Raw genomic sequence first — 12021 nt, 5'->3', positions numbered from 1 at the left:
ATCACTAGTGACATCACTACATGGATAACATACATGTACCTTCCTGATCACTAGTGACATCACTACATGGATAACATACATGTACCTTCCTGATCACTAGTGACATCACTACATGGATAACATACATGTACCTTCCTGATCACTAGTGACATCACTACATGGATAACATACATGTACCTTCCTGATCACTAGTGACATCACTACATGGATAACATACATGTACCTTCCTGATCACTAGTGACATCACTACATGGATAACATACATGTACCTTCCTGATCACTAGTGACATCACTACATGGATAACATACATGTACCTTCCTGATCACTAATGACATTACTACATGGATAACATACATGTACCTTCCTGATCACTAGTGACATCACTACATGGATAACATACATGTACCTTCCTGATCACTAGTGACATCACTACATGGATAACATACATGTACCTTCCTGATCACTAGTGACATCACTACATGGATAACATACATGTACCTTCCTGATCACTAGTGACATCACTACATGGATAACATACATGTACCTTCCTGATCACTAGTGACATCACTACATGGATAACATAGATGTACCTTCCTGATCACTAGTGACATCACTACATGGATAACATACATGTACCTTCCTGATCACTAGTGACATCACTACATGGATAACATACATGTACCTTCCTGATCACTAGTGACATCACTACATGGATAACATACATGTACCTTCCTGATCACTAGTGACATCACTACATGGATAACATACATGTACCTTCCTGATCACTAGTGACATCACTACATGGATAACATACATGTACCTTCCTGATCACTAGTGACATCACTACATGGATAACATACATGTACCTTCCTGATCACTAGTGACATCACTACATGGATAACATACATGTACCTTCCTGATCACTAGTGACATCACTACATGGATAACATACATGTACCTTCCTGATCACTAGTGACATCACTACATGGATAACATACATGTACCTTCCTGATCACTAGTGACATCACTACATGGATAACGGATACGTACCTAGCGTGTGTGTTCCGTTCATGTTTTACTTTTCGTTTTTCGCAATAAAAATAACCATGATATCAACCTTAGCTAGACTTTTTAACAGCAAACAATGCGCATGTACCTCCTATCCTATTCTCATTTCCATTGGTGGAGGTACAAATGTAGCACAGTCACGTAGAGACTTAGGCACATGAAGAACAGTTATATTTGCTATAAATATATGCCAATCAATGGAAATTCTGTACCAGGGTTCATTGGCCTTCAGTAAATCCTTCTCTCAGGCCCTGATGATGGCCTAGATATGACATATGATTCTGTTTGCATGTGTCCCAATGAAAAACCACCCTAATTGCATATAACTGCTGACATACACAGGCTCAAACACGTTTTTTCTTATCCGGCTATTACCAGATTAGTTGTCCACCAAACGCTTTTGGGTGTTATAAAATGTCTGATGTTTCGGAAATTTTGGCAACCTTTTTTCAATGTCAACACGGTAGTGTTCTGTTACATAGATTATGGGCTGACACACATTATCAGCAACAGTTTTGTCCCTGATCTGTACATGTTCACAAAGGAACTTCATACTGCAGTGTTTCAGGACAAAGGCTTGGCTGATTTCGCTTAAGGCACAGGCACAAGCAACATAGATGGCAGGATGTGCAAATCCTGTGATGTCTCCTTTTGTGAAAAAACTGCCACGAAATTGTCTGACAGCCCTGGCTAAAGCTGTCCGCGTTGTGATTTCTACAACATCTGTCATTTCTGTGAGCAGCTTCTCCAATGCCTTGTTGTCAGATGGCAGTTCCACTTGCTGCAAGTTAACTGAACCTTCACACAGAAACATCAGGACAAGGGCAGCTGACTGATCATTCTTTTGGGCAAGAATTGATTTCATTTCTTCCCTTAGATAGCAGAAAGGTTCACGAAAAAATTCTTCTTGGCGGTTTTGAAAACATTGAAACACAGCAAAAAGTTTGCATGTTTGAGGAAAGCCAAGGATGTTTTGTTCAAATCCACAAATCTCGTCCACATCAAGGTTGGTGACCACATCTTTACAATGCTTCGACAAAACCTTCTTCTTTTCTTCAGGTGTGTGCTGACAAGACATCTGGTTAAAGTCGAGGAACGACTTATCACTGAAAAAAACGGTTTTATCGTCACCAAGCAGCGATCTACCACCATTGTCATCGTATGTGTTCAAGGTAAACATAATACGCACACGTTTTCTGTTTTCATCTTTAGTTTGACCGCTCTCAATTTCACCCAAAATTGATTTGACATGATCGATATCACGATTCAGGTCTATTGTCCTGGATATGTCATGAAATACGAAGCACACCTTTTCCCCAGGCGCTTTCTTATCATCCAGTTTAAACTTGGAAGCATCCACTACATGGACCACCTTAAAGCCTTCCTTCTGGTAATGTTTCCCTAACATCAGAGCAATAGATTTCTTCCCCCCACCTGCAGCACCACTCATTGTCACATGTCCATGTTTCTCCAATGTTTCCCTCACTTTCCTGAAGTTTTCTGTTTTAACAAATACTTCTTCTATCTTTGCAATCTCTTTGGCCAGTAGCTCTATAAATAAAGATAAGTACATCAAATATGTCTAAATTTATAAACAAGAAAACACAAACATAACCTTCAGATACGGTTGAAAAATGAAGCATCAATCTCATTATGTGGCCTGTAATGAAGGCAGACAGGATGTTTTCACGTTGAAATTATGAAAGGTTTTTATTGTTGTTATGGGATATCATTTCAAGTTGTATGTATCCAGTGTCATTTACATTTGAACTAAATAGATGTGAACATTTGTTTTTGCAAAACACTGATCATCTAAAATATTATGTATTTAACCTTTGCTCATGACACCAGCATTGCTGTTGTCCTCCCGCTGAAATGTGGAGCCACTCTGTTTCCTCCCTGATGCTGATTAACAAAACCAAACAGAAAACTTTCACTGCAAAAGGTTAATCATGTTTGACATCAGTGGCACTGTCCATCTATCCGTGGTTACTCAAATTCTTTTGGAAATATTTTCAACATTTTCAATTTTAAGAGAAAATGATGATCACTGGAATTGTTATCAATTATTATAAATTCATAAATTGTTAAATTTCAAATAATAATGCTGATATACTACCTCGTCTTTTCTCAATGATCCCTGTGTAGACATGTGATACATGGATAGAAGGCTGATATTTCTCAACTGTAGAAGTGTCCAAATATTGGTCACACTGTACATGCTCATTAAGAAACGCTATATGGCAATGTTCCAAGACTATAGAGGGATTTAGACTGAATAACGCACAAGCACACGCATCATAGATGGTTTGGTGTGCAAATGTTGTGATGTCTCCTTCTTTTAAAAACCCGTCTGGAAATTGTCTGACAGCATTTGCCACGCCCGCCCGCGTTCTTATCTGAACAACATCTCGCACTTTGGTCAAATGGTCCTCGACAGCTTGATTTTCAGACCGTGTCTCCACTTGTCGCAGGTTAAGTGAACCTTGACACAGAAACATTAGGATCAGCGCAGCTGACTGATCATTCTGACGATCTATAATCATTTTCAGTTCCTGTTGTAGAAAGTAGAAAGGATGCTTGAAAAACTCTTCACCATGCTGTTGAAACTTTGGAAACAGTTTGCATGTTCGAATAAAGCCTAATGTAGAATGATCAAATCCACAAATCTTTTCCACATCCAGTGTTGTGGTAGCATCTTTACAATGTTTTTCTAAAATCGCCTTCTTGTCATCCAAAGTGTACTTGAGAGACATCAAATTGAAGTCGACGAATGGAGGACCGCTGAAGAAACAGGCCCCTGCTTCACCAAGCTGTTGTATTTCACCTTTGTAGGTGTTCACAGTAAAGATGGCACATAGTTTGTGTTCGTTTCCAGTTTTACGCTTTTCAAAATTTGACTTAAGAATCTGCAAAATATTTTGGAGGGGTGCTTTATCCTTTGGTAAATCAAGTGTTCTCAATACGTCATGAAAAATAAAACACATCTTTTTCCCTTGAGCAAAATAATGCTGCAGCTTAAGTTTCAAAATATCAACAACATAAACCAACTCATAGCCTTTGTCACGATACTCTTTTCCCAACTTTAAAGCAATGTCCTTCTTTCCTTCTCCTTCTACACCACCCATCGTCACGTGACCGTGTGTCTCTAAGGCAAGCTTCACAATTCCATAATTGTTGGTTGCGACAAAAGCATTTGCTGTCTTCCTCATCTCTTCTTCAAGTTCTTCTGTTGATAAAGATAAAGATTAAATTGTTAAATTGTATCTTTATTTAATGGTCTACATATATGCATAACACATACAATCGCCACAAATATTCAACATAAAAAAACTACTTTAAAAGATACTGCAAGAAATATTTTAGTTAAATCCACAGTATGTTAAATGTTTAGTTTCTAAGTTTCTACAATGCAGCTGTATAAAACATACTTTCACTCAAGACTCCCCTGTTTGTAGGTGACTCCTCATTGGATGACTCTAAAGGATGAAGAAGCATATGGTTGATCAATGCATATCGTTTTTGTTTTAAATGTTCCCTTATTCACCTGGATATACAGCTACGAATGCAGAATGTCAACACAGCGACTTAACACTATGCTTGTAGCATTGATGCTCATATATAATGGAGTTAAGGTATCATCATAAGATAACAATGAAAATTGTTTCCAGCTTCGTAATCTGCAACAATGAATGTAATACTTGTAATGCAATGGTTATATTTCAACACAACATAATGAGCTAGGATGTACTTGCAAAAAAAGGAAATATATTATTTGCGTTTTGATGCTAAAATCTAAATTGTTCGCTGGAAAGGACACGGTAAAGTAATCTTCCATACACAGCTTTAGATTCATTGGTCTGTTTATTTCAGAAGAGATGTCCAGTATGCAAAATTGACTCCATTGTTTGAAAGCACATAACAACTTTGCACATATTAATACTTTTGGGTATGACAAATAACAAATGTTTGACCAAAATCAAGTTAGAAAACGGAAATAGTGTTAAACAGCATGTAAAAAAATACAGACGAAATTGTCACCCAAACGAAAAGGTCAGCCAACAGGCTTAAACATTTTCCACAGGTTTGTCGCGCTTTCAACAACGATCGGGCTGGCACACAGTCCGCCTTCTTCTGGCTCGGATGTTTTAATTGCATTTCATGGTTTCTCTGACTGCTCATCTGTTTTATTACCGCAGCCAAAAATTTTATGGCAAAAATTAGTAACAGCAGACTAACGGAAATGCTTCATTTTTTATCATGGGGCATTCGTGACCACATATACAGTTACAAATCTATTTTCAGAGGTTCAAGACAATTTGTCAATAATGAAAGCAAATGCCATCTAAAGTTTAAAATATATGTGAAATGCAGAACTTCATAACTGATAACCTCTGTGTCAAATTTGGGGGTAAGACATTTAGGCAAGATATACAAGTACCAATTAGACTCTCAGAGTTCCATGTGTGCCTGTCTAGTACTTCTGCCACAGGCCAGCGCCATGTGATGATTCGTCACATCTAACACAGTCCATTCTAGATATTGTATTAGTGTGTAATGTGTTTCACTTAGATAAACAGACGTCATAGAGGGATTAACTTTCATTGAGAAAATACCCTGACAAAATCTTTTTTGTGTAGTTATCCTTTGTTTACGTGGGTTGTGCGGCTCAACGTGCTGTTATCGAAGCCCTACGGAGGGCAAGCAATACGGCCACTTTGATGTATAAAGATATATTGTCATGCACTGTACTTTGGCATTTGAAGTAGCATACCTTTTTAATTATGCTAAACAATATGTAAAGCGGATCGAAAGGCTTGCATCAGGACAGTATGTTCTAATTTCAGAGTAATCGCGTTTGTTTACAAACAAGAGAGATATTCAGCTATTTATGTTTTTACAAATTCGTAAGAGGGCTAGGTATTGACATATCCTGGAAGGCAATACTCTTGGTATGCCAAATTTGACTCCACACACGTATTCAAAGTAGAGTTATACTAATCGTTATATATCAAAATGCACGTAAAATGTAAATGACATGATTAACTTTTGCGATTCATTTGGCAAACTGCCATTTTTAATTGGTTGTCATGTTGACATATAGCCATACAGTAATTTCAGACTCAGAGAAAGCGTTTAGAGTGAGTGAGTGGGTATGTTTTTACGCCGCTTTTAGCAATATTCCCGCAAAATCACGGCTGGGGACACCACAGATGGGCTTCACGCATTGTACCCATGCCGCGAATCGAACCCAGGTCTTTGGCGTGACGAGTGAACGCTTTAACCACTGGGCTACCCGACAGCCCCGGGAACATTTAAAACAGATTGATGACAGACAATGCCCACACAACATGCTCAGTTTAACCGAAAGCTCATGTGAGCAAACAAACTATACCTGACATATCAGCCTTAAAGGATTTCACAGTGATGTTACATTCCACACATACCTGGGAGAAAATGTTCCACTTCCGCTGAACCTGTGAACAGAACCAGATCAGCTATAGATGATATATGGAAGCAAATCTAGTTCTGGCTTCATCAATATATGTGTGGTACTACTTGTTATCCATTATCTGTTATTGTAAATGTTAATCTGCTGTTTATCTCAACACACCAATTATGCTACATTTAGTCATCCCAGCTTGATAACGGTGAACAATTCTTCACCGAAATGTCGCTGTATGCAATAAACCAGAAGTTGGTATCCAAAAAGTTGAATGTGTTCTTATTAACGGGTTGCTGGGAAAGCTTGAATATTTCTGACTCTGTCGTTATTACATCATAGAATTGTTCAGGCGATAAAGGCATGGTGTTTCTGGAGAGCTGTCCAAGTTAGTTGCAGTCGTATACTTTGTAGGTTCAAGAGGCCATTGCTCGTATACTTCTACAAAGTTTTTTACATTTTTAAGATATAAGGTATAACACAAGAATCCAATTGATTGCAATTTGCCTCACATTACTTCGGCCATGTAGCATTTAGAATAGTTTGTATTGTTCCATAAAAGTATCCTCTATTCGCTGTGATACCTTATGGTAGCATATTTTCAAATATAGTCATGATAGTTTAACTTGGGAGAGGTTATGATCTTGACCTCATTGCTTAGTTTTCTGCAGTGTGTTACACAATATACAACCACAATAAATGTCACTCGACTATGTTTTACCTGATGTACGCTGAATGTGACGTGATTGTGTACTGTTTTCATTTAGGAGATATATCACAGGAAGCATTTCATCCCCATGCTTACTCAAATATAGTTCTCAAAAAGTTCAGGAACGTTCCTGCAATGAACAAATGTCCAAATTGGAAATATGGTACTTACTCTGACCTTGTGCCCTGAAACAAAGAACAAATAGAATATCAATTTCAACTGATTTCGTCACATTTCCCAAACAAAATGTTTAAGAAAAAAACTATCTATATTCGTCTCCTTTCAAAGTACATAACAATGTACAGCCAAACATTAATGTAGATGGAAAAACAACTAAATATACGAGTGTTTTTCAACATTGTCAGCATCGGAGCCATCCATTTGACATTGTTGGTCCGGTTGGGGGTTGGTGTGGATTAATTTGGAAACCTGTTCCAGAAGATTTTAGAAGAAAATAATTTGTCATCTGGTTTTACACAATTAACATTATCGTTCATTGGACTGCCTGGGTGTTCAGGAAAGTCATTCTTTTGGTAGGTCTGATTCATAAGCATGTGCACAGTTAACAATTATATTTGGATATAAATATAAGTACACTGACATTGGTTAACAAGCACGTTAACATATATGGTTATATTTACAAACATGAACGCACACACTCATGTACTAAAACATGTGGACAAAGCTATAGAGAACTTGCATGTTTTGGACTTTCAACAAAAGCTTACAAACGTGAAACAACACTTATTTTAGAGGATTTCGGGAAATATCGTATTTATATTCGCGCATTAACAGACACAGCTGTATGTCCTTTTAAAGTTAGTTATTGTCATTCGTACTCCTTTGATCGTGTCCGAAATTCAAAACTTGCAAAGTACGCTAGGCTGCTCAGCAACTATTTGATCAATGTCTTTCGTATCTTTGACAGTTTTCCATTTTGAGGGCTTGAAACTTGAATATTATTTATTAAATATAAATAAAAGTTCCCGTGACATTGAATAACATTTAATGCAAAGTTTTGATTTTTACCAAATCTGAATTTCAGCTTCCAACAGACAAAAGACTCCTGTAAGTGTTCAAATGGTTTAATTTGCCATACTGACTTCAGAAAATGATTTCATAAAAAAAACATGAACATGCCAAAATGTCAATTTACAAATCAATAGCGTGTGTGTCCACCTCTGGTTGCGACGCAAGCAGCACATATTCGTCTCATGGAATGGACAAGGCGTCGCACAAAGTCCTGTGGGATATCTGTCTGATATCTGCTGGAGCATGTTTCGAAGTTCCTGGAGTGTTTGAGGAACACATTGTTGACGTCGAAGGCGCCGATCCGTCTCATCCGACATGTGTTCGATTGTTGAGAGATCAGGAATGCGAGCCGACCAGGGGATGACATTCAGGTTGTTTAGTTGAAGAGAATCCTGAACAAGTCGAGCAATATGAGGCTGGGTGTTGTCATTTTGAAAAGTAATGCCTGGGTCATGACGACGCAAAAACGGTAGAACAACAGGGCCGATGAAATCGTCGCGGTAGCGCTGTCCATTGAGATTACCCTCTACCACTATCAAACGGATCCTCTGTCTTGCTGTAATCCCACCCATACCATACCGCTGCCACCCCCGAACCGATCTTCTTCCATGGCACAATGATATACGTAACGTTCACCTCGAAGTCGGTACACTCGAATCCGTCCATCGCTGTGGCTGAGTTGAAAACGAGACTCGTCAGTGAATAGAACTTGTCCCCACTGCATGGCCGTCCAGCGTAGACGCTGTCTGCACCACCGTAGACGTGCTTGACGGAGGTTTCCTGTCAAAATGGGACGTCTGGCGGGTCTTCTGGCGACAATCCCTGCACATCTGAGGCGACGAGTACGGTTTGTGAAGATATTCGTCGAAGGCAAGGGATGCTTCTTGCAGTCAGTGTTGCTGGCTGGAATCGATTTCGCAGGTGTGTTGTTCGAATCCAGTTGTCTTGTCGATTATTGGTTACGCGTGGCCTGCCACTCCGAGGATGGTCTTTGACTGCATTCGTCTGTTGCCAACGTTGCCATAAACACCAAATTGCGTTTCTGTGGACGTTAAATTGTCTTGCAGCATCACGTTGACTCGATCCTGCGTCAAGCATACCAATGGCTCGCAGACGCTCATTTTCGGACAGGCGTGGCATTTCGAAATGTTGAATAATTGCGTAGTTGTGTTGTTTTCTAAGTGGCTGTTGTCAGCACGATGCTAAAAAAGGCATATGGAATCCCGTTAACGCACGTTTTTATACCCATTATTGGGTAGTGAAATGCATGGGGCTTGCATAAAAGTCAACTTTTGCTTGGAATGCATGCTTTTCTGTAGCAGTTGCGTTTTTGCGACTTGATTCCATACATGTACTACAATATTGAAAACCAAACTTACTTGTTTGAAAAATACACTAAAATATTGGTGTCACAGGAACTTTTGTTGTTGAGTATATATTGCTTTATCCTCATCACACATCGTACATAGGCCGAAGGACCCAGTCTAAATTGTATGTTCTGCATACCAGATATAGACTGCGTCAGAATTCGTAAACAATTGCTGCCATTATGAACACTGAGAAAGTAAGTAAGTGAGTTGTGTTTGACGCCGCTTTGAACAATATTCCAGTTGTACTGCAGCGTGTCAGCTTAATGTGGAGGAAAAAGCCCGAAGTGATGCATGTCTCAGACGTTTAGCACTTCAGTGAAACCCAGGAGCACGGGTATGGTGCTGACAAACCTAAAAACATAATCGGGGCAAACCGGGATTCGAACGGGAAGGTCACAGGTTCCTGGCGTGTCCAAGGAAAGCAACTCTGCACAGCGAATCTCGGCGCCTTTGACGACTAGGGCCATCTTATGGGTATTGACTGTTGTATTACCTGTACTGTTCTCTCCGCCATCTGCAAAAAGAAGAACACACCTACTTAATGAATTGGTTATTGTAATTAACTTGGTAGTTGACTTGGTTTTGTATGTGTATGTGATGGGTGCTACTTGTGGGACAGGATACGCTCACCTATTCGTTAACACCTGGTGTCATCAGTATTTCATAGTGATTCACAGACACAATTCATGACACAGTCGGCTTAGCCGAAATTTATTGTGGCAATGTCGCGTTTTGTTTATTGAATATTGAACACCATTAAGTATATGCTGATCTGACAGATAGATGTGACAGAATTGGACAATGGCATTATATCTCATCATAAAATCCAGAGAAAGTACATTTGTAGTGCACACCAGAGTGTATTTGCCCCTGTTACTTGAAAGAGGAAACAGATACACGTAATCTGTGGATCGACTTTTTTCAAAACATGAGGCTTAGAAATATTAACTAGCACCATAACAGATCATGTTTTGTTGACACATACATCAGTGTGTAGTTGTGTGTGTGCATGCGTGCGTGCATGTTTGCGTGCGTGCGTGTGTGTATGAGTGTGTGCGTGCGTGTAGCTGTGTGTGCGTGCGTTTTGGTGTGTGTGCGTGCGTGCGTGCGTGCGTGTTTGTATGTGCATGCGTGTACGTGTGCGTGCGTGCGTGTATGCGTGCGTGCGTTCATGTGCGTGCGTGTATGTGTGTGCGTGTATGTGTGTGTGAGCGTGCGTGTATGTGTATCTGCGTGTGTATGAGTATGTTCGTGTGTGTATATGTGCGTGCGCGAGGGTGTATGTGTGTGTGCCTGTATGTGTGTGCCTGCTTGTATGTGTGCATGCCTGCGTGTATGGGTGCGTGCGTGCGTGTATGTGTGTGATTGCGCGTACGTGTGCGTGCGTGCGTGCGTGTATTAGTGCGTACGTGCTTGTATGTGTGTGCGCGTGCGTGTATGTGTGGGCGTGCGTGTATGTGTGTGCGTGTATGTGTGTGTGAGCGTGCGTGTATGTGTGTCTGCGCGTGTATGAGTGTGTGCGTGTGTGTATATGTGTGTGCGCGCGTTTATGTATGTGCGCAAGCGTTTATGTGTGTGTGCCTGTATGTGTGTGTGCGTGCGTGTATGTGTGTGCCTGCTAGTATGTGTGCGTGTATGTGTGCGTGCATGTGTGTGCGCGTGCATGTATGTGTGTGCATGCGTGTATGAGTGTGTGCGTGCGTGTATATCTTCGTGCGCGCATGATGTGTGTGTGTTTGCGTGCGTGTATGTGTTCGTGCGTGCGTGTGTGTCTGCGAGCGTGCGTGCGAGCGTGTATGTGTGTATGTGCGTGCGCGTGTGTCTGCGTGCGTACGTGTATGTGTGTGCGCACAAACCCAATATAATGAGAGAGACAGTACAGCAATCATAATCTCTGGCGAATACAGATTACAACTTCTCCATCATGTCTCCTTACCTCATTAAAATTAAATTTGGTCCGAAAATAGCAAATTTAAATTGAATTTAGAATTATGAACAGGATCACGGTAGAATTCCCCCAAACGCCCAAAATTGACAGGCCTAATCTAAAATATCTCCTCGATGGTTCTCATGACATTCTAATATGAAATAACTAAGCGTTCCACAATAAATTAAAGTCTTATTATCCATGCGTTCATGGGTAATGCCCTGACAAATTCACATTTTAATGATACAGTCTTGAACAAACTAGCGCATCACGTAACATGCAATTATCTTTGTGGACCTCCGCAGTCGGGTATTCAATTGTCACTCAATGAAGCATATGTACCTTAAGAACACCTTGACAGGGACTATGACGGCGCCAGCTGCAGTCAGGAAGACAATAACGAGTACGGCAGCCAGGCTGTTTGCTTCTTCCTTGCTGTTCACAGCTACGGGAGTCAAAGAAGTTGATGAG

The 12021-nt window shown here is 40.2% G+C and overlaps 1 protein-coding gene across 3 annotated transcripts in view; it reads right to left on the bottom strand.

Annotated features, from left to right (window-relative positions):
- Positions 1-938: 938 nt before the first annotated feature.
- LOC124122347 overlaps positions 939-12021 on the bottom strand; it is a 377435-nt gene continuing 366352 nt past the window's right edge. For all 3 annotated transcript variants that reach the window (XM_048395640.1, XM_048395641.1, XM_048395639.1), the window contains 8 exons: positions 11893-11995; positions 10117-10137; positions 7393-7406; positions 6517-6546; positions 4501-4548; positions 3189-4298; positions 2903-2974; positions 939-2620 (listed from right to left, as the gene is read on the bottom strand). In XM_048395640.1, coding sequence (XP_048251597.1) covers positions 1449-2620; positions 2903-2974; positions 3189-4298; positions 4501-4548; positions 6517-6546; positions 7393-7406; positions 10117-10137; positions 11893-11995 — 2570 coding nt within the window. In that variant the 3' untranslated portion in view covers positions 939-1448. The remainder of the gene's footprint in view (positions 2621-2902; positions 2975-3188; positions 4299-4500; positions 4549-6516; positions 6547-7392; positions 7407-10116; positions 10138-11892; positions 11996-12021) is intronic.

This window comes from Haliotis rufescens, unplaced genomic scaffold, assembly GCF_023055435.1.
Source record: "Haliotis rufescens isolate VD_foot unplaced genomic scaffold, xgHalRufe1.0.p SCAF_14, whole genome shotgun sequence".
Classification (NCBI taxonomy): domain Eukaryota; kingdom Metazoa; phylum Mollusca; class Gastropoda; order Lepetellida; family Haliotidae; genus Haliotis; species Haliotis rufescens.
The sequence above is the reverse complement of the archived record's forward strand: the minus strand, read 5'-3'. Positions and strand labels throughout refer to the sequence as shown.